General features: G+C 37.4%; 1 protein-coding gene across 1 annotated transcript in view; it reads left to right on the top strand.

The window, feature by feature from the left end:
* Nucleotides 1-15,193, top strand: part of LOC149805129 (REST corepressor 3-like) — a 38,946-nt gene extending 23,753 nt beyond the window's left edge. The window contains exons 11-14 of the mRNA XM_089947709.1: nucleotides 3,434-3,491; nucleotides 5,710-5,900; nucleotides 6,811-6,950; nucleotides 9,965-15,193. Of these exons, the coding sequence (XP_089803835.1) occupies nucleotides 3,434-3,491; nucleotides 5,710-5,900; nucleotides 6,811-6,950; nucleotides 9,965-10,064 (489 nt within the window). The 3' untranslated portion in view covers nucleotides 10,065-15,193. The remainder of the gene's footprint in view (nucleotides 1-3,433; nucleotides 3,492-5,709; nucleotides 5,901-6,810; nucleotides 6,951-9,964) is intronic.
* The last annotated feature ends 9,163 nt before the right edge of the window (nucleotides 15,194-24,356 follow it).

Here is a 24,356-nt window from a genome sequence, read left to right as displayed (position 1 = left end):
GGAGATGCCCCAAGCGGAGATAACGGTATGTACCGATGCCAGTACCTACGGTTGGGGTGCCCACCTGTTGCCTGACTTCGCTACAGTCAGCGGCACGTGAGAACCAGGGGAGAGGCCTTTCCACATCAACCTTTTAGAAATAAGGGCTGTCATCAATGCCTTTCATTTCTGGAAGGATCAACTCTCAGGAAAAACTGTCCTCATTATGTCAGACAACTCTGTGGTGGTGACTTACCTCCTCAAACAAGGGGGCACCAAATTACCAGACCTGTGCATTCTGATCTGGCAGTTTCTATGTTGGTGCGACAACCTCCACATCAACGTACAAATCAGACACATTCCCGGCAGACTCAATGTCTTGGCCGACACTCTATCCAGGAAAGGTCAAGTCATTCACACGGAATGGTCACTCCATCAATCAGTCTTTCTTCGGATTTGCACACTTTGGGGGCGTCCGATGATCGATCTTTTTGCCACAAGGTGGAATCGCAAGTTGCCCACCTTCGTCTCTCCGGTTCCAGACCCAGAGGCTTGGGCCGTGGACGCTCTGTCAATCAGCTGGGAGGGGTTGTGGGCATTCGCCTACCCTCCCACGGTTTTGGTACCGAAAATAATCCAGAGGTTAAGGGGTCAGAACTGTCAGATGATTCTGATTGCCCCTCTCAGATGGAACAAGTCCTGGGTCACCGATCTACTCGATCTAGTAATAGATCTACCCAGGAAGATTCCAACCAGCCCAAATCTTCTCAAACAACCGCGGTCACAGGTGTTCCACCCCTGCCCGGACCGTCTTCTTCTTCACGCTTGGCTCTTGTCCGGACAGCCTTGCGAGACAAACAATTTAAACCTTCGATTGTGGAGAGAATCTCAAGAACAAGAAGGCCCTCCACTCTGAAGGCTTACGAGGAAAAGTGGCGTGTTTTCAGGGACTGGTGCCATATCAATAACATCATCCCTTTGAGTGTCTCAATCCCTCAACTGGCTGACTTTTTTCTCTGGCTTTTCGAAGAGAAACAGTTGGCCCCAATTACTATCAAAGGCTACCGCTCCATGATATCAGACACATTCCGCCATCATGGTAGAGGTGATATTGGGCATAACAAAGATCTGTCAGATCTTTTAGCCAATTTTGATTTCAATTGACCAAAATCCCTCACCTTGTTTCCAAAATGGAATCTGTCCTGGGTTTTAACATGGCTCAATTCAGACAAATTTGAACCTTTAGCCCACACTTCGTTAAAGCTACTATCATACAAAACATGTTTCTTGATAGCCTTAGCTTCAGCATGCAGGGTGAGCAAGTTACATTCCCATTCCAGTGACCCGAACTTTCTTCAGTTCAGATCAGATGGTTCAGTGGTCCTCCAGACACAACCAGGCTTTGTAGCCAAAAATAGGTTACCATCCATTGGCAATCAAAGAATTGTCATTCGCAGCTCTCTTACATAGATAAGTCAAGAGCAACAGCCATGCAAGATCCTGTTCGTGCACTCAAGCACTAGTTAAAATGCACAGAGACGTGTCGGGACACACGTAAGTGCTTCTTTCTTCCGGTCAAAGCTGGTAAACGGGATATCACCCCTCAAGCCCTTGCTTCATGGCTTAAGTGGGTTATACACTCAGTGTACTCTGAGGTCTCACAAGATCAGAGTCGCCTCATGAAGATTACAGCTCATGAGATTAGAGCAATCTCGGCGAGCCTTGCATTCGAATGCAATGTTTCGATCCGAGATATAATAGAAGCTGTTGGCTGGCATGCAGAGTCTACCTTCTCCAGTTTTTGTCTCAGAGATTTGGCTTCACAGAGGCAAACCTTGAATCTGGTAGGTCTGGTGTCGGCAGCCCAGATGACCACCAGACCCATTTAAAACAATCAGCACAGCCTATCAGCTTCACTGGATTCACCAGTGAAATTTCGTAGGTAAGAAAATTTCAATAACTATCTTCTTAACCATATATAGGGGTCACATATCACGGGACCCTAGGCTGTGTTGCTGATGAAATTAGGAGAACGGGTTATCATTCAAATGGGGAATCCAGCCATCATTCCCTAGAAGGTACCAGGGGTAGAGGTAGGATGCTCAGCATTCCTTCCTCCTATTACCTATTCTCCTAACGTTAATTTGAGCGGGGAATGTATTTGAAGGAGAAAGCAAATTTTGAGTAAATTATGTTTTTCCGAGAATACTTACCCGATCACATTACTTAAAAACCCTCCCAACCACCCCGCTATGCGAGCATCCTCGTATAATATATATCGCTCAGCTTAAAAAACTAGTGGCACCTGGCGGTGGCAAGGGGATGTAAGGGGCAAGAGTTATTGCCCTGTGGTCTATTTGAGATAGACAGAAAAGACGAAATTTCGTCTTTTAGTAGGGCTGGATTCAAGAGGTAGCAGGCTTATATCCCTAACGTTAATGTGATCGGGTAAGTATTCTTGGAGAAACATAATTTACTAAAAATTTGCTTTCTAGAATTAGAAACTCGGGAGTCACATTGGAAGCTGGATTGTCTAGCATTGTGCCTGCTGGGTTGAAACTCTGGAGATTGGTAGCTGAATTGTCTAGAATTATGCCCGCTGGGTTGCGTAGCTGAATTGTCTAGAATTATGCCTTACTGGGTTGAAACTCAGGAGTCACATTGGTAGCTGAATTGTCTCGAATTATGCCTTGCTGGGTTGAAACTCAGGAGTCACATTGGAAGCTGAATTGTCTAGAATTATGCCTTGCTGGGTTGAAACTCAGGAGTCACATTGGTAGCTCAATTGTCTAGAATTATGCCTTGCTGGGTTGAAACTCAGGAGTCACATTGGTAGCTGAATTGTCTAGACTGAAGAAATGAATATGCAGCTTGAATCATCCTTTCTCCTGTAACTTTCTTTCCCATTTATTTAGTGATCTTTTAATATTTTTTTCTCTGCTGTCAGCTTTACTTTATTACTTTTCCTATCCACTAACAGTGCCAAAGAAAATGTAATGGTACCATGTGACTGCTGTTTCATATGTATTAGATGTAGCCTTCTGTAACAAAAGTATATTACATGGCAGTAAACAATGCCAGGCATAATCATTTGCAAGTGAGATTGACAGTATATTCAGTGTAGATAAAATTGTTTACATGTAATGTCTAAGATATATTGACAAATTTCAAGTGAATATCCACATTACTGTGTAAAAGTTAAAAGTGTCCTGCTTTTTGAGGTGGTTTTTGGTGGTTGGTTGTATCACCTTTGTAAGATCAATGGGACATAGATATCTGTTTTGTCAGTAATGATAGCAGTGACATCAAGTTTTAAAATTTTGCATTAAATTTGTCAGATGTAGGGGGTACAGCATGCTTGGATATAATTGAGGCACTGGGTTCCATATCAGTCATTCTGAATTATCATGAGTGTTTTCTTTAAAACTAATAGCATGTTTACTTTCCATTTCAGTCTCCTCCTAAAATTAATTCCAGATGGACTAATGAAGAACTACTGCTTGCACTACAAGGTATTGTTTTCAAAGTACTGTGTAAAATTTCATACAGAAAAATGGGGACATTAACTTGCTTAGTTCCAACTTACTGAGAGTGATTCATGACCAGGTCATAAATTCAGAGTATACTGGAGACATACTTAGAAATATCAGAAGCCTCTGTAAATGTGCCAGTTTCACACTTGTAATTCATCAGAGTTTAACAAAATTTGAAAGTCAGAAAGTCATCATATGGCACAAACATGATTTGTAATAAAATTTGTTCAAATGGTACTTGAAAAGTTTGGAATATGGGGTGTGGTGCTGTCAGTAAATTTAATGCCATTTGATGGAGAAAATAACATTCAATATGTTTATTGGCAGCATGCCAGACACCTCCAAATATATGCATATGATGTAACATAAGTCAGTAACAGTCCTGCAAGCTACCACTGCTGAAGCGTTGTTTGTGAGTTTCCTTGTTGAATATAACCTACATTTCTCAGTTGGAGATGAACAACAGTGACAGTGAAAGAGTATTTCCTATTGTGAGGAAAAATAAGACAAACTTTAGTGCCCCCTTAGGTGCTGAACATTTGCCCCAAATTTTGTCACCATGGTCAAACAGTAGGCAAGAAGCCTAAACTATTTTGAAAACAAATTTGCCATAGCCCAGTTGAGGAAGTTCAAGTCTGCCACAGCATCATATCATGACAAATAGTGTGAGGTTTGTGTATATCAGTAAATTTGGCTGCAAATAAATTTGTACACATAATCAGTGCAAAAAATGTTTTATTTTTATTTTGGGATTTTCATATAATGCAGTACTGACCATCAAAGTGGATGGAGCTAATGTCATGGTATAATTTTTCACTATTGTGTTTAAAATTCACTCATTTTTATCCATCTTTTCACTAATTGCGAATCTGGAGGGTTGGCAGCTCTGCTGTAATGATGGCCTCTGTTTTAGTGGCAACTTTACTCAAGCTTTCTGAAGTAACCATAACATACAGTCAGCAATAACAGAAGCCATTGCTTGCTGCATGTCAGGTCATTGTATCGGTTCTGTAATTGGTGTTATGTTGGGTCATAGAATTCTGCTTTTTATGCTTTATACAGAGCCTACACATCGTCAATTTTTGTTACAATCATTTACCAACGACAGAAAATCTTTTCAATCATCTATCATTGAACTGGAAAATACTTTAACCATTTGTTATGGAACCTTTCCTTTAATCTACTTTACTCTCTCTATTGCTATGCCAGTCGTGGAAAAATTTTCAATCATCTATCATGGCACTTTTTCATTTGATCTGATTTACTCTCACTACTATTCTCATTTGGTTTAGCCACATTGTCTGGCATCTTATTATTGCTATCGGTTATGTAATTATCTTAAAATGATTTAATTTTCTTTGCTTGTGAGGACCAGAAAAGGCTTTGAATTGACTGACACCATTACTATGATGAAAGTTTTACTAATCAGGTGAGTCTGAGAAATGAAAGTAATAAATTGATTCGCTTTCAATAGATTCATGGTTGCATCCAATTAAAAGCTTTTTACACAGGTGTTTATCAGTCATCAGATTGACACATTATTCGAACTCGAAGTTGTTTGCTCCAATTGTTGATTTGTTCTGGGCCAAATTTGTATGCGCCTGATGACCCACCTATAGAAATTTGAATGTGCCATCTATGATATTTACATGGCTGTGGTACAGTGGCATATCCTTGTCAGAACACAGGTATTCCAAAGGGTTCATATGATAATAATGTTATAAAGTTACAAAATTGCATCTATGGGTGACTACTCCACACTGAAGTGCTTTCCTGGGTCCCATGTATCTTTTACTAGAACAGCCCAAACATTGTTTGTTGTATGTTTCACTGTTATTCATAACTTTTTAAATACCCCTCATATACAGAACTTGTTTTTATATTCTTTCAATTTTCAAAAGCTAAATGATTGCAAGGTATTACAGCAGTCATTTTTGCTGTTGTGATAATATTTTCAGTACTTAATTATTGACATGGGTTTATTTTTGCTGCTTTTCTGTTCAAAATAGCTGTTTCTCTGACCTTGATATCTTTGCTTCTAACTTCACTATGATGTCACTTTGCTATTTCTGATTTCTGTCTCCTCCTAGAGCTCATTCTTAAAAAATATAAAAATCTTTTTCTTGGAGATTGCTGATATTTGTCACATTTTAGTCATTTGTACCCATGTTATCTTGGTTATGATACTAATTTACAGGAGTACGCAAATATGGCAGGAATTTTAACGCAATAGCTGAAGTTATTGGCAACAAGACAGAAGCACATGTGCGCAGTTTTTTCATCAATTTCCGTCGACGCTATAACTTGGATGATGTGTTAGCTGAATACGAAGCTGAACATGGAGTTCAATCTGTGAAAGATGAAGATGATGATAAAGAGGTTGAGAAGGTAATGTATCAGTTATCTAATTTAAAAGACTGACAATAGGAATTAATTTTAGTTCTCAAAAGTACTTATATTAAGATTATGTAATACATGCCTGCAAATAAACTGATGTGGGTTTTTAATATCTTTCTTAATGAAATGGCAAAATAACTTGACACTTTGCATCTAATTTGACCGCTCCGGTGGCCTAGTGGTTAGAGCGTCTGCCTCGGATGCAGGAGGTCGTGGGTTTGATCCCCGACCAAGTCATACCAGAGACTTACAAAAATGGTACTAACAGCTGCCTCGCTTGGCGTTCAGCATTAAGAGGTTAGTGTTAGGACTGGTCAGCCTGGTGTCAGGATAATGTGACTGGGTGGGACATCATGCTACATGTCTGCGGCATGATGCCCCAGTGCTAGACATCACTATAAACTGCCACATTGCAGACATCGTAGTTATATGACTGAAAAATTGTTAAAGCTACGTAAAAAAATCAAAATCACATCACATCGCATCTAATTTGATTTAAAATCTCAATCACAAATTTCAGAATCTTGTAATAACATTGAAACCGATTTTTGTGCCAGGTCAGTTACATCTTGATTGTGAGAGTAAGGCCTCGGTTATATAGATCTTGATTATGTTCAAGTTTAATATCTGTATTATTCAGTGTTGCCGGCATGTGCCAAATCTCTTATTAAACGGAGAAAATTCATTACACGTACTTTTTAATCTGAGTAGAGGTTTTTCTTTTAGTTTGAATAAATTTAGTTAAAGCTGGCAGAATTGTAGATCTAGCAAAGGCACATCAGGGAATTAACCACAAGTGATCTTCATTCCAAGTGAAGCATTTTCAACAACAGTAATGGTAACAACAACTACAATAAAAGTCACAATAACTTCAGTAGCAGTTTTACTTTTATTCTTTCAGATGGATGTGGATGCCAAAGAACTAGAAATTTTAAGTACTTCCTCAGGGTCGTCCCCAGGTCTGCCTTCTACCACAAGTACACCCCCACCACTGCTCAAACAACCTCAGGGAGTCACCCCAAACCAAAAGAGTCAACCCAGGTATACAGGCACCACATTTGTATTATTCTAACGCTTTAGTGCCTTTGTATTGTCATCATTATAAATGCAAGGCATCTTATTTATTCAGTATGTACTTACATTTTCAATGCTGAGCCAAATGTACTGTGCTTAATTTCAAGGAATGTGTTATCTGAAAATATGGAGCTCTGAAAAGTAGTGTTTACTGAAAATCAATCATTGCCTTCACTTTCATCAACAAACAAGATATGTACATTAAATAGGTTTCTAAAGAAAGAATACAGAAAGGGAGGTAATTCTAATCTTCAGCTGTTGAACTTAATTGTGAATGATATTTGTCACTTTGCTGAGTTTCTCATTGTTTTCATTATTACTGCATATGAATGAAACCAAAGTATTTCTTCTGTGGAAGATGCAGTTCCTGATCAATCATCCAGTTATGGTTTTAAAGAAATGTGACACTAAAAAAGGCCACTTATTACTATCAGAAAGTGTGAGAAACAAAACGTCCTCAGTTTAAACAATTCAAACTTTAAGATCTCCTCAAGTACTTATCTTTTTCCCTTTGAAATCTTGAGCATCCCCTAGACATGGTGGTTAGAAGGACACTGTTCTTTGTGCATGGAATCTTATGCTCAGCATGTTTAATTTCCAGCATTCCATATTTTATTTTTTAGAAGAGTTTTTGTCCCTGATTTATGCATGCTCCTTACTTTGTTTCTGCAATGTTACAATACCAAGGATATTAGTATGTCGACCAAATTTTATATGCAACTTTATATCAGTTGTTCCCAACTTTTTTTGGCTGCAACCCTAAATTGGCCATTAACAGTACCTCCTGCCCCTCTGGCTTATGTTATGATTTCTTCTGAGGATCCTTATTTGAGTCTCTGTTGCTGCTGATTTGGGAATCGCTACTTTGTACAGATGAGACTTGATGAATTTACTTCTGCATTGATAACATTGCCAAGATCACATTACTATTAGGAATGAATTTTCACTACATCCTAAATCCAGCATTCTCCCCCTCCTCTCCAGGCTGAAAAGATGACAGAATTCATTTTGTCACCAGCTGAGAGCCGGCCACTGACATTGCTGAACCAGGTATATATTGGTCAGGGCCTGTGTGGATGCAGATGGTGAAGACACACACACCTTTTGTCTCCAGTAATCTTTTGCAATCAAGGCGTTTATTGATCATTGTTTGGACAAGATTTGTTACCTCATTAACTCCAAAGCATTCTCTTGCTATTTGAGGAGAAGAAAATGCCACTGATTACAATTAAAGACTTCACTCCATGATTTTCAGATCTTCATAGGCCATGACAGATATCTATGACTTGTTGGCCAACGTTGATCTGAATGAGCATATATTGTTCCCCAAAATGGAATCTTTTGTGGGTTCTCACATGACTCAATTGCACTATGTATGAAACTCAGATCAGAACATTCAGTGAAGCTGTTTTGATACAAAATGTGCTTCCTGATAGTCTTAAATTCAGTATGCATTGAGCTATTTTCCCTTTTTTTCGACCCAAGCCATCTTTATTTCTGCCTAGATGGGTTTTTTTCTCTAATGATGCAACCAGGAATTTTGACCAAACCAGTTGCAGTCTACAGGTTATCAAAACAGTAAATTTGTTAGATCCAGCAAAGACTTTTCCTCCCATTGAAAGAGGAAAGTATAACATGACATCTCAGGCATTGGTTCAGATGAGTGATTTGTTCATCATATTCAGAGGGATCAGATAAGCCTCATGAGCATTAGAGCCATCTCTATTAGCCTTGCATTAAAACACAACTGTTTAATCTGAGGCATTATTGAGATTGTTGACTGGCATGCACAGTCAACTCTCAATCAATTTTGTCTTTATGATTTAGCCTTACAAAAAGAAAACTGAATTCCGGTGGGTCCAGTAGCAGTTAACGAAACACGCACCAGACCATCTTAAGGCCAGCACAACCTCTTCATGGACATGGGCTTAACTTCTGCTTGATTTGTCCAGAATTTTGTTTGCTGTATTTAAGGCTTCATTTTATTCAGGTTTAGCTAGCTATTATCCCCTGGTTGTAGTGCCAGTCATTAGTAGAGATGCTTTATCCTTAAAATGAGGACCCATATGATAATGTTTTTCAAAAGATAACAAGGGTAGCAGTTACATGCTCGTGCATTTCATCCTCTTCTTATCTTTTATTCTAATCCTCTTCTTATCTTTTATTCTAATGCTAATGTGATTGGGTACTGATGTATTTGGTGAAGCAAGGAATTTTTTTTAGTAAATTGTTTTCTCAGTATATTTACTTGATAACATTATGATGAAGTCCTTCCACACCTCGTTGCTAATGTAGGTATCCTCTTTGATGTACTGTTCAAACTTAAGCTGAAGAACATCTAGTATGAGAGAGCCACCTTGTGACAAGGGGAAGTAATTGTAACATAATGAAGAGTTGCTTCCTGTTGAGATTATTTCTAATATATATATATATATATATATATATGAATGAATGAAAGAAACATTTCTTCATTGTTCTGAGAAGACTCAATTTGGTAGATTGTAGAAGTTGGATCCTGCCATTGATGTGATTGTGTAAGTATTCTTGGAGAAACTTAATTTATGAAAACAATATCTTTTCCAGCATTCCATATTATGATTTAGCATTATGGCCTCTTATTGTCTGTTTTACTAATTTTGGTGTTCACATCTTAACTTTACTTAGGAATGTTGGATTTCAGCCAGATTTATGATGCATCTTTATATTGAATGAATTGTATTTTCAGCATCTCCGTTCTCTTAACTTTCTTTTCCCATCACAAGTTCCTCCATTTAAGCTCCTGTCAAGTAAATTATAGAGTCTCTTTGCAAAGCAACCATCACTAATAGTTCTGTTTATACCTAAAATATCATAATGGCATGGTTTGTATAGGAAGGGACTCTTGCAATATTCTAGTAAGGTGCCTATATTAATTTTTAAAGCTATGGTATTTTCTGACTATTCCTAGTTTAATACCTAATGCAGTGTGTCATTCCTTACAGACTTTTACCTCCCCAGCAACAAAGGACAATCTTACAGCAGCCCCCTCCTTTGATCAAGCCAGCCAACACTGCCAGCACCAAGGCTTCTGCCAATGCCTGATGAGCCAGGAGTAACCATTTCTTCTCATTAATATAAAATAGCTTTTGCCTCAAGTGGGGCTTACGACAGCTGCTTTCTATACCGACTTGAATTATGTATTTGTATTGACTGAAAAATGTTTATATTGTTGTGTCATCTGTCTTATCAATATATTGACATGATCTGTGTAAACTTGCTTTTTTATTTATCTTGAAGTAACAACATTCAGTTTATTAGCTGTGTTGCAAAATGAAGTCAGGATTCACAACTGGTGTGTTCTTGCTTAATATATTTGATTTGAATGTTTTTGAAGGCTGTGGAAAAACTTCTCTGGTTAACTGGAGATGTAGCTAAGGTAAGGGTATGACTTAAATGTTAGTGTTTACTTGTCATACAGTTTTATTGTTCCAGCCTCTCCCCCTATACCCCCCAGGGGGTGGCCTGAGGATGTCGAATATGCTCAGTGTGCCTGCCTTTTGACAGAGCATGTTATGATATGATATGATGCAGTTTGTACATCCTTCTGTCTGTACATTATTTTTCCTTTTCTGCATGGTGAATTAGTTCTTCAGCACCTACCTTTGCAAAACTGTACTGGTCACTTCTTTTTTATACAGGAAGAAAGCTTAATGATTTTTAGGTCTAAAGGTCAAAGTCACTGCCTGTCACAAGAAAAATGGGTTTTGGACAATAACATTATACATCACATATGTAGATTTTGTTGATGGCTTGCTACAGTAAGAAAGCATCTTATTGATTTTTTAGTCAAAAGGTTAAAGAACAGGTCCACTATGACTTAAAGAAAAAATGGCTTTCTGTGAAAAAGAAACAATAGGTTTGTGATGTTGTGGATGGCTTGCAGTTGGAATAAGGAAACATTATATCAGTTTGGTGTATAATGTCCCACTCCTATTACTTTTATCTCTGCCTTCTTGGTAGGATCTAAATTTACTCTTCAGTCTATAGCTAAGATTGTACTAATGTGCCATTAAATGTACATTTCATTGGGTATTTCCCGTTCCTCCATTATATCTTTGTTCTTTTGTGTATATTCTTGTACTATTCTCCTTCCTTTGTTGGAAATAAAACAATTTTAATTTCATGTTATGTTGCATCTCATGTATACATTGGCATATTTTCATTGTTACATCATCCACTGAGAAATGCATTCCTTTGATTTTCATCCATTGCTTGTTTAATTAAAGATTTGAATGTTTGGCTGATTCAGTTTAATTGTACTAGCTGATCATTTCAAAGAAGATGCCATGGATGGAGGTTCTGAAAGAAAAACAATGAGGTATCTCATTTCTGGAATAACCTAAAAGATGTGTATGACAGCACTTATAGTATATAATTGAGCCATTAGATAAAACTGTTGAAAGTATTAGCACCATTGTAGGTAAAATATTATGACAAGTCTATGTTTTGGCCATGTAACATAAGAAATTTACGTGGCAAATAGACCAAACTTGACTTTGTCTCCATAAAGATTGCTAAGGATCCATTTCTGGCATTGGTCAAAAATGCAATTTACCAACATGTGGAACAACACAGAAAAAATGATGTTTTATTAGATACAAAATCAGTAAATAATGTATTGTTTACAAAGTTGAAACAAGGATTGGTTTCATAATTTTGATAAATCTGACCCAATTTTGTGTATTAGGACATTTCAATTTTAGTATATTTGTGCACATTTGTAGTTATGGAAAATGCAGCACATTTAATTTTATGATTTTACAATAATGGTGACACAAATTATTTCACTTTTGATGATATTTCGACTTGATCTTGAAAGTCCCCAGAAATAAATGCAGGATTCTCCAAATATGTCAGATTAGTTCATAACGGAAAAAGTCACATGTAGCCTCTTCTTATATAAAGAAAATTCACCCTGGTAATAGTAGGAAACAAGGCCCCAGGTGGCCAAGTTGTCTGAACACTTTTCTTTGCCGATCACTGCAATCTCACCTCTATGTGGCCTCGAGTCTTGGCCTCAAACCATCTTGGGCATGTGAGAAAGCAGCTTGCTGTATATCTGTGGTACTTCTGTGATATTCCCATGTTCTTCCACTGGCTTACTGGCCACTATGTATAACCTATCATGCACTGAAAAACTGTTAAACCCAAACAGACAACAACTGCAACAGTACTCGGAACCATGAAGTTTGCTCAAAAGATTTTTTTATGATTTAGAAGACAAGGAAGTCATTTTGACCCTTTAAATGTGAGAAGATTAACTGAAATACATTTTAGTAATATAATTTTGTTATAAAAATCTTCATCTCTTTAAAATGCACATGATTATCATGTATATGTTTACATGCAGTAGTTAGATATAGATGCCTTAAAAATTGATAAGAAAACTTAAGTACAGAACTGTTGACTTTTTGATTGTCAGTGTCATGATATACATGTATGTATAACCATAGACTATGAATTCACTTTCTTATGAGGTACAAAATTGTCATGGATTTTGTAATTGGTACAAACCATGAATTTATTGACTCAACAAGCAGTGATCCTTACCAGGAAACAATAAGACATCATCCCCAATCCATGACTATAGATACCCATAAAAATAGATGAATTTGCAGTCGTTGTAATAATGCCGATTTTATGATTTGAAAAATTGCATTCTGTTTATTTTAATATTGTTCTTCAGAAAGAGTTCATGCATTTTGACATGTGTTGTACAGGAATGTAATGTCATGGATGTTGTATTGCAAGTCTTTTGAGTTCAAGAGCCTGGTTCTTTGGTTTACTGTTGGTTATTATATCAAAAGTTCATCATTGATTAGATTTGAGATAAAGACAGCCCAATAATGTTTAGGATACCTTGAATTCTGATCATACAGCAGGTTAAATATTGCTGTTTCTCATGTATATCTTTTGTCTTGTATCTTGTTCTTTTGTTTTTCTGAAGATAGTTCAAGTTTATTTTTAGTTTGCTCAACTTATTGAATGCATAAACCATTAGAGTTTCCTTTCACAGATAAATTTGTATGTATGTGTGTGTGCATGTTGTGTGTTTAAAAAAATATAACTTGATGTCTCATTAGTGTTGATGTACATGGAAAAAGTTTATATTCTCTCTGGAATTTTAATTCATTCAAATGTCATATATTACCAATTGCATGCTCATTTAATTTCATTTCCAAATAATTTGCAGGGACTTTTTTGAGTGTTTATTTTTGTAGTAGGTCTATTGTTTTGCCTGTATGCATATAATACAGGTGGATCATATCATATCAATTGTAAATACTGAAATGTAATAGTAATCACTAGTTATTTATTATATTATACATATTTTGCACAGCTTTTTGCTGGTACATATTTTTGGGTGTAGAGGTCAGATATAATTACATGTTTAGGTGTCAACTTAGTACTGGATATTTTGAAGTTAATGTTGCTTTTTGTGAGAGTTGTTAAAACAGGTAAATAATTTTCCCTCATTTCACAAGACAGGTTGAGGATATTACTCACAGTATTGGCATTGCAATCTCATAACCAGTTTTCATTTCTTAAAACTAAATGAGAAGAGAAAGTTCTGCATATAAGAAAGAGCAGATTATAAATGTATCTGGATAACATAAGCAGCATTGTAAACAACAACTCTATTTTGTGTTGTATTTGAAATAAAGTTACCGATAAGGGCTTTTTATAATTTAAGTTATGAATGCTGAAAACAGATTTATTTTACCTATAAATTAAGGATCTAAGCATTCTGAATAGAAAACATCAGTGATTGGTAGGTTGATGTATATTGTATTGCTTAAAGTGTTTGTCCTAAAATAAATTGGTCATTACAAAGAAAAATGCAAGAAATGGTAACCTATCAAGAAACATCAACAAAAAAAATGATTGGCTGATTTAGTTCTTATTAAATTTATAAAGTGTGCACTGGATGAAGATAATAAATCTCTTTATTTCTCACTCAGTCAATCAATACATATATATATGTTCAATAAGAATTCAGAAGCAGCGAGTCTGCCAAAGAAAGCCACTGTATGGCAGTAATAAATTTATTGATTTCCCAAGGTATTGATATTTTTTATATTCTGACTTCATTATTTTCTTTCACATTACTGTTATTGCTGTGAAAAAAAAGTTGTATAAACATTTCATTAGGGTCCTGCATTGAGATTGGAAGATCTAAAGTAATCACCTTTGCCATGCTACTAAAATGAAGAAAAAAACATCTGTGACCAACCTTTAAATGTTTTTGAAATGTAGATAGCCAGTAGCCAGATATCTTGGTCATATGTACTTTTAAATATTTTCATAGAAGCAATTAACTCTTTGCAGAATAGTAAAGTATCTTGACTCCAGAATGACACCCAGTCTCACTATAATGCTCGATGACATTTTGGCCTTTTGGCACAAAACATTATAGCATGCTTGACCCTTGTGATTTTGAGCTAGTCTGGAAATTGCACATTCATAGCATCTCTTTTGTGCTTTAACATCCCATCTATTAATATGTTCTGTTTTGAGTCTCGTAATTGTATATAATATATGTACAACTTTAATTCATTATAATTACAATTGATGAATACATTAAGTGATATGTTAGTCAGGTTATATGCATTGAGAATATTCTAATTTATTATCACACAACTTAGTGTGCATCATCACATGCATTGGGTGAAAGTCAAGTACACTTTCTTTTGTCCCATTTCTGCATGCAATACAATTTCCTTGTTTCTCATGAATATGAATATACATGATTAACAAGACATTTTGAGCCAGAGATAATTTTATGGGGAAGGTTTAGCTAACAATACCTCTCATGCAGATTGAGTGAACCAATCAGATTTTCTCTTCCAAATTCACTTAAAAGTCAGTTAGGGGTAACTTCCATTGATGTATGGGAGCTTCTTTTTTTTTCCATTTCATTGAGGACTTATTTTTGTATATGCACATTTATCCAGTAATGAGGATATCTTAACTGCAAGCAGTCACAGGTGAAAAGAGAGAGAACCTGACTTTGCTTATGGCTTGGGATGATGCTTAGTGTGATGTGTGTTAACAATTTCTTAGACTTGGATGTCCTCGGTTCATGTGTGACCCATAGCAAAAAATAGTATTCTCACTGGAATTCACAAGTTTTGTTTTCTATCAAATGAAATAAACAACTAATTATGTTATTATGGTTTTATTAGCTCACCTTACCAAAGACACTGAGTTTATGGTATGGCCTTTTGTCTATGATTCATCATTCCATATCCATCTATACAGCAACACTTGATTGTGAACATTGTAGAGGCTTCATTTCTGCTCGATTTTTACAGTTTTTATCAAATATGGTATGGCCACTTGTATCAACCACATCTGGATTTTGATTATTATGAGCAGCATTCAAGAATCTCAGTGAGATGATCTTACATCGGATCTTAAATGACATCCAGACATAGTAATGAGGCAGTCTGGCAAAGCATGAGAACACTTATGAAGCCACGTTCTGACCAGATTTTGATTAGAGTTGGTATGTAAGCTTATATCATCAAGATTTTGAACAAGTTCATTTATCCGCAAAATCCATGCATAATAGTGAAGTCATCTTGCATTAAATCAGCTGAGTTTATGAACACTCTTGAGGCCATATTTCTGAGATTTTTTATCAGATTTGGCATGTTCTCAAGATCTCAGATGAGTTCAGTCCAGAGCAACATCCACATTTATTAATGAAGTAATCCTGCATCTGCTTTGGCTGAACTTGTGAACGCTCTTGAGGCCATATTTCTGATCATATTTTGATCAGTTTTGGTATGTAAAATTTGTATCATCAAGATCTATAGAAGAGTTCAATTATCAGCAACATCAGTGCATATTTATAAAGTGGCCTTGCATCTGAAAGATATAAAATGGTTGAGTTGATTCCATGCATTTCTAACACTGCTTTTGCATGGATGAAACCTGTGTTGTATTGCCATAGCAATTTGTGGCATACGGTTTGCTCGTTTCCTTGGCATTTATATACTTGTTAAGACTTTAAATGATATTACTAGACTTTTGCTGCTGTTGTAGGGTTTAATGCCATTTTTCAGCACAAGATAGGCTGAACATCACAGCTAGTATAAATGGAAGAAGAACCTGGAAAGAACCACTGACCCACGAGAAGCTACTGGCAAGCTTTCTCATATACCCACATTGGCTGAGCCCAAAACGTAAACCCACGCAGAGTTGTGATGGCAGTGATCTGTAATGGTGAGTGCTTTAGACCGATTTGGGCCACTTTGCTGCTTGTGAATTCACTACCTGTGTTGGCTTACCCTGGTTTGGTAGTGTCATTAGTCACACCGGTTACTATTGATATGGCTCCAACAACAATTCCAATTAATGTGCCTATAATAATTGCTATGGTTGTGATTCCTGGCACACCCAGGCCAATGGTGGTTGGAATTCTGCAAATAGCATTTACAACCACACACAAGCCTTTTTCACAGGTAGCATGAGGATTTCATTTCACAGTTGTTCCACTTTGATTATTTTCTCACGTCAGTACCATTGAGGATCCATCTTAGTTCTTTATTACCATGATCACAAAGTTATAATTGCTCGATGGGCTCTTCTTCAGGAGGAACACACACACTCCTTTTTCTAACCTATTATTCTGTTCTTACTGTTATAACTGCCATACGTTTCATAGAAACTATCGTTTTGGTGAAATATGTAATTTCTGGCAATTGTGCATTCTTGGGTCCTGACATTACATTCATTTAAAACCATACTGATTATACCATTGAATAGTTTTTTAAATGACCTTTCTTATTTTTCCTCAAAAGCTGTTACACATGGCAGTGCAAGCCCATACAAGTCAAGATGTAAAAAATGTTTGGGTGTCACCACATATGTGACCCAAGGAATTCTAGGCTCTATTCTTAAATCCAGGTTAACAAATCCAGTGTGCATGGAATCATCATTGTAACTTCATTGTGCATAAAAACAGCAGAAATACTTGACTGACTTCATCTTTGGGAGTAAATCAAGATGAGTCAATGGATGCGTCAACAATTGAACAGCAAGACCACAACTGAAGAAGGAGCCTATGGCTCCCATGCTTGAATAATTAATTTAGTTCCAATGGCCCATACTGCAGCTACTTTTGCAACCAGTGGAGCTACAGCTGCTGACATTACTGGAATGACTGTAAGGAATGGAAATGTTCCACAGCTGTGATTAATCGTTGTGACACTAGCTGCTGGCAAATTAATAGTTATCCTGTGGCATTGATTGTTTGGCTGCATCAAAACTGTTAAGTCAGCATCTTTGTGAACAGCATTGGGTATCCTGTATTACAAGATTCAGAAAAGTTCCAAATGAAGACCAGTTTTGTTTTTCATCTTAACTGAGATCATTTTGAATTAATATCAGCACAACATGACGTGTTTATGCAAATGTAGCATTTTATATATGTTAATTGTTCAATTAGTATTGAGACATTTCTATGAATTTTCCACTGTCTCATTTATGACCATTTTGCAAGTCAAACCGTGGAAAAACAGAATCCTGTTAGAGAGAATCGTGGCAATTCATCTATGCTCAGTGTCAGTGGGTTCTCCAACATATGCTTTAAAGTACCTATCCACCTTGGACTTGTTAATCAGGTCCTAATGCTCAAGAGAAAAGTAATAGATCAGGTACACCTTAATACAGTCTTGGGAAATCTGCATGTCTGTGTCAATGATTTGGTCTCTGTCCAGGTAGATGATAACACACATGACTTGATTGTGGTGAAAGTCAAGCAAAGTGTTTTGGATGCATTCTTGGTGGCCATTTAAACTCCGTGAAATCTGTCACTGCCATTGGTATAAATATCATCAAACTTACTGTTTGAGCATTTCTATTGTTCAGGAGTTGAAATGCCATAAACACTCATCGTGGTTTGCCTTACTGGATACTTGTTTGTCATGAGAATTCTCTTCGAACGATGCTTTGCATTTAGTGTGTGGTCATCATGAGGAATGAAATCATACATGTTCCGCAAGACACAATAAATGCTCTCAAATGTTTGTATATGGCTTCTGAGAGACTCGTAAGGCATCCAAGGCATAACTTGGGGCATTGCATCACACCAAATTGCATTATTATAGGTGTGGAGCTTACAAGTTAACTTGACTGTATGCTTGGCCCCCAAAATGACCTAACTTTGATGCAGGTAGTGGAATCATACAGGAAAACTTCCCTGCACTAGCTAAGCTGTTTTCATTACACTGCAAAGACAAGGTTTAAAGATGGGATAGCGCACAGTGTACTCACTGCCAAGACATGGTCTGGCAGGCATACCAGCATGTTGCAGGTCCAGGAAAGCAACCTGCAGGCAACTAAAGATATGTGGGATATAATCTGAATGGTTGTTACTGTCTTTGGTAAACATCATAGATGGACTGAGGCTCTATTATAATCGTCTGTATCTAGTGAGTCCAAAAATAGTTTTAGCAATATCATCTTTGTTGAATTAGGTTTTGATTTCTGTTCATCGATGAGATATCATGCATTTCTGAAAAAAAAGCCATGATGCCATTATTGACAAATCTGACTATTGTCCTTGGCATGTGGTTGTTATCTCTGCATACAAGTTTTCCTTGAACTTCAAAAAATGCTTTTCACCGAAGAAAATACTGAGATGTGTCCTGAATCAGAAGTTCTGTAGGCCCTTCCTGGTCTGGCATCCTAGTATTGTACATGTAATATTGATAATCTTTAATGTTTATGACTCCAGTAATCTTGAATCAATTAAATCACATAGTCTTAGATTTTTCAACTGATCCGCAGCAACATTTTTTTAATACTATCAATGACTCACATTGCATTGTGCTTAGTGACCAATACAGCTTGCAACTTGCATTTCAACTTGTTTAGTGATCAGTACAAATTGGAAAGACATGGCCATGAGCAACTTTGGTGCACCTGTAAACAATCCATGGACAACATCACTGAGACAAGTTCTGTAATATGTCACATAAACAGGTTTTATCACATTGACAACATGCACAAGTCTTATGACTCATTGTATTAAATAGGTCAAATTGTAATGTACAGTTGTATCATCAGCATCTCCCCACACAGGCCCACAAGGATGAAACAAAAAATTATCAACTGGGGATTGTTGCATAGAAACTACACAGGCATGGGAGTAATCGATATCAGATGACCTGAGACAAACATAATATATTAGCCGGCAATGCTTTCTTTGAAGATTTTGACAATGTCTGGTGTGATATTGTAGGAGGTATTATTGGGTACTGCACGCATCATTCATTGGTCCGCAGGAATCAATTTAATATCTTAAGGCCAACCAAGAACCATTCTTAATGATCACTGTGCAATATCAACTGTGTTCGTTGGAGATTCTATCTAGATGGCAGAGCCAAGTATAGGGTCATGTTCATGTATAAAAGTTAAAATCACGCTTGGTCATCAATGTGATCATCTGTCGAAAATCTTCATTGATTGAATCAAGCTCATACATGCTGACAATGTTCATGTTGCCTTCTCAACAGCCTTTTGATGAAAACATGATTTCTTCACAGGGAATTCGCCAAATGACCATAATCCTATATTAGGCTAGCTACAATAAACACAATGTGTTCTGGAGTGTGCGGGGATTAATCGGCGGTAATTGACATCAAGAAGGCTACATCAAATTTTAGTTTTGTTGATGAAATTGTAATTATCGAGGTGATGATCAAGGTTATATTTGTAATGATACACATCATCACAGCATTGATTTAATGCAAAATGTCCCACTAACGTTTGCAAACCATTCTCGAGTTTATGGCATATAGTTGCATAACCAGTGATTGGCAAACACCAAAAGAAATTCAACAGACTCATCTTTTATTTCCTCAACATATTCATATTTACAGAAGAACATGCAAGCATGCATTAACTAGCCATCATAGATGTTGCCAGCAGATACAAAGAGGCAGAGAGGTTGACATCCATAGGTTCAGGTAGTGTAGCGGATGCGGTTAAAGGTATTTATGCATGCGGGTCATTAACATGTTCATGGCAAGTGGATCCAGGCAAAGACTTTCTATGAGCTTTTGCATTGTTATCAAATTATATAGTGCGGGTTCGTGTTGGAAATGTTAATATTCATTTCAACAAAGATATCATGTACGTTTAAACGTTCACTTGCGAAACGATTATTAGAACATCCGTACATGCAGCAATTATTGGCAAGGTCTAGGATCCAGAGTGCATGAACTCGCGAGTGGGTAACACAACTTTTATCAGTCATACAAGATCATGCACAATTGGGTTAAATCCTGCTGAGGCTGTTCGACAGAATATCACCACTAGTTGCCTATATAATGATTTCACAAACACTGCCGTTTGATCCATTTGGAAATATTTTTTCTGTATGTGTATGCACGCACTGGGGGGTGGGGGTGGGTAGGAGGCGGGCGATGTTGTGTTACTAACAAGATATGGTCCTTTGATCCATTTACTGCCTCTGACCGGATTGATACTGCGATGTTTCTTTGACTGGATTAGATCTGCTGTGTGCGTTAATTCGCGTTGTTCGCGAAGACATTCCGTATATATATCATGCTGGAGATCTTTTTGCACCATCACGCGTGTGACACCTTTGTACTTGATGTTTGTACCGCTCAGTTGTCCGACCACAATCGAAAACCTTTTGGGGCGCAGTCGCACGTATTTCTCAAAAGGTTTAACCGAACACTCATCATTGATCTTGCCAACAACTTTTTCATACTTGTTATACAACATTGGATGATACACGCTGGTATCAAATTCGTTTATCAGTGATGCATCAGCCATGTCTGCGTAAGCATCGTTGGTAGTTAAATGCAGTAACAACGAAAGGTTATCCGTGAATAGCATCTTGATGTTCTCATTGTACCCAGGTTTGAAATTATGATAATGGAAGTCGTATTTTAGCAGTTTGGATACGCCTAACACAGTCATGCCAATATAACTTGGCTTTATCAACTTGAGTTTCGAATATTTGCTGTGTACGGCAACGAATCCACCATCAAAGATCTTCTAGGACACGAACGCGAGGTCAGCAATAATCCTTCGAAGCTTGTCTTTCTTGCTGCCCCGGCCAAGGTCTGCTATGATTCTTCATTGTCTTGCCGAACACAGCATTGTTCATTAATTTGAACATATCTTTCTGAGGCTCGTTGGTTGCTGTGGTACACAGGTTTGTGTTCATTTTAATGAGCGGGGCCATCCAAGCGTTCTGGACAAAGTGTAATACTATATAGATTTTCATATACACATTCCCAGCCATAGATATAACTGCAAATTACACACACACACACACACACACACACACACACACACACACACACACACACATATATATATATATATATATATATATATATATATATATATATATATATATATATATATATATATATATATATATATATATATATATATATAATAATAATAATAATAATAATAGTTGCTCTTAGTTCTGAGGTTCAGGACAAGCTTGACGTGTTCTGTAAACTTGTATCAGGGATTGTCCACTAGTTCACGCTGATATGGGGTACTGACAGCACTTCAGGTTTTAACGGATAATCGTTATGGCTGCGGTGATGCTCAATTGGATACTCTAGACCGATTTCGTAAAAGCATCACTCGCTTTTATATTCGATTATGTTTACACTCTCTGGATTGAAAACCATCAAAGGGCATGAGCTGCTTCATTGCCTAGGCACACAAGTTGTTAGGCTCAAGATACATGATGGACCATCGAAATACCGCCGTGGATTCATCTTTTAACAAACAGATGTTGGTCAGTGTCTGTGAGAAGCTCCAACTCCAGCTTGGTTCTATAAAACAATATGTCCCAGACCATTCTCGGAGACGAAAAGTAGTGCGAAGGTTGAGCTTGTACACATGCGTGGCTGTATCACGAAAGTCTCAATGATATCAACGAACAGAAGCACATCTGTTCTCAAATACAGATAATGAGAGTCGCTCATGTTTTTTCTATTCAAATTTGAACCAGACTCTGTGCGCATGTTCATATTCATTGTCAGAAATACTGTCGTGAGACAACAACAAATGGAATGGCTCAGTCGGTAACTAAGTTTCAGCAAACTTGTACCACCTACTCATGTACTCGTATGGGTACACTCTTTTTATAGTTATCAACTTCAACTTGTCAGGGTTAGCGGTGCCATATCGATTTGTGATTTTGAAGCGATCACCGACTAGCTTGTCATGGCTGGAATTCAGAAACTGCAGCAAGTCAACGAACTGAAACTGACAGTCTAATTGGCCTGTTTTTTGCATATTGTCGGGGATTGTGTTTTTTTTTTAGCCTTTGATGCTGCGTCGACTCCTTGCATAATCAGACGACCATCATACCCATGCATGTTATGAAGCACCACAGGGATATTTGTTTTACTTGGGTAAATTCGCAACTGTGGATTAAATGCACTGTGTGCGGCTCCTTTATACATGCCAGTAAAGTGACAGTGATCGCGAACTTTGGCATCAGTGGAACCAGCAGCGCCATCGCAGACCCAGCTATGAGTGACAGAGGAAAACGTGCATGTATCATCATTGGTTATAATCATGTCTGCGGGGGAGGAGAGTTGTTGTCGGATCCGTTTCAATGTAATCTCAAGTGATTTAAGTCACACTTCTACCATGTTTAGGGCGATAACGCACTGGGCGCAGTACAGCATTGGTGGCTACAGTGAAACAATACCGGCATGGGACTTTGTTCAACTACTTGCGTTGTATTCATTTGAACCTAGGGAACGTCCATTGAATTGTTAAGACATTGCAACAAAGCGTAGATGATATATGGTGCTTTCATTCTGTGTTGCACCGCTGCACATTTCTTAATGTTGTTACCAGGTTCTGGCATAGTCCGTACATTACAGCTTTTCACTGATTTCACCTCGGTAAAAGATATGCTTGTCAAACAGCTGTTGGGTACTACATACATGCATGCAACGTCTGCATGAAAATGTCTTATCCTTGTATCTACAATGGGGATATATTATTGGTGGGAAATTATTTGTCCAGACGTAATGATGCATAGACTCCAGAGTGTGCGATAATGGCAAGTCAATATTAAACTGCCTGCACGTGCATATTCATTGTTGAATAGGCTGCAGGTCATTATTGCAAATAAATACGATGATGATATAATGATCAAGTCATTCAAGGTTACGGATGTCATTACTTATACAGGAGATTATGTACCAAACATGTTCTCCCCCGTGTTGTCGGTTTTTCTAGGTTTGTCTTGAGTATCAATCGCAGGATGCAGTGTGGATAAAAGCCTTTATTCAAAGCATGGATTGTCATCAAAATGTTTCACTTATTGGAATGTAAGTGGACCCACAGAAAGGAGTTAACGGAAAAAAAATATGCAGCTGAACTAATACAAATCTGTCCACAGCTCAACTTGACCCTGGTTGGTGAATATTTCGAGCGTCTTGATAATCTTTGCGAAAAGCTTTATCAGTTTCAGCAGTATTGGCCTTAGTGCCTTTACAGTTCAGGATCACATGAGCACGGGTAGGAATCCACGGGCTTGTGATTTCAACGAATCATTGTTGCGGTTAAGCGGTATAATCAAATTCACATGGATTTAATCTTTGTCTTAACATCGAAGGTGCCCGTGCGCTGTAAAGTGGATATGATTGTTGGACTCATCTTTGAATGAGGTTTTGCCGCTTCTCTACCTGGCTCATATTCAATCTGGATAATTAACATTGTAAATCACCACACAATGGTTATGTAACTCAAACTAGGGGACATGTAATTGTGCTTTTGCAGCAGTCTCAGGGGCAGTAGTACATCCGATAAGGCAGTGACGCTCTTGTTAATCACCAACTAATTCTGCTATTTCTATCCGCTTTGCCCATGTCGGAAACTTTATCTGATATAGCGTTGCCATTTCACGAAGTTGTTTCACAGGCAACCATGGTGCCCTTATAGAAAACTTTTCTCATACCGCTTGCATCGTTTCATCCCTACAATTGCAGTGGTCTGAATTCGCAAACCGAAATAAGTCTCTGGTGTGCCAAATGACAGAAAAGGAAGGTTTAGAGATTTTTCCAAACTAAATTATGTCTTAACAAATTATGAGTGCATCGTAATTGTAATTGGCAGCTAAGATGGTCAGATTTCTTTTATTTGTATATAAAACAACATAAGTTTTGAAGTTTCATCAATTATTGAAGACGAATATTTTTGCGAGTGTGATTCGAACCTGTAGTGTTCTATACAGAGGTATAACAGTAACTGATTACCGTACCGAGAAAATTCAATGAGTGAGTGAAAGAATTCGTATTTGAA

The sequence above is a fragment of the Sinohyriopsis cumingii genome, chromosome 2 (genome assembly GCF_028554795.1).
Source record: "Sinohyriopsis cumingii isolate HCF-2022 chromosome 2, ASM2855479v2, whole genome shotgun sequence".
NCBI classification, from domain to species: domain Eukaryota; kingdom Metazoa; phylum Mollusca; class Bivalvia; order Unionida; family Unionidae; genus Sinohyriopsis; species Sinohyriopsis cumingii.
This window is presented reverse-complemented; position numbering and strand designations above follow the sequence as displayed.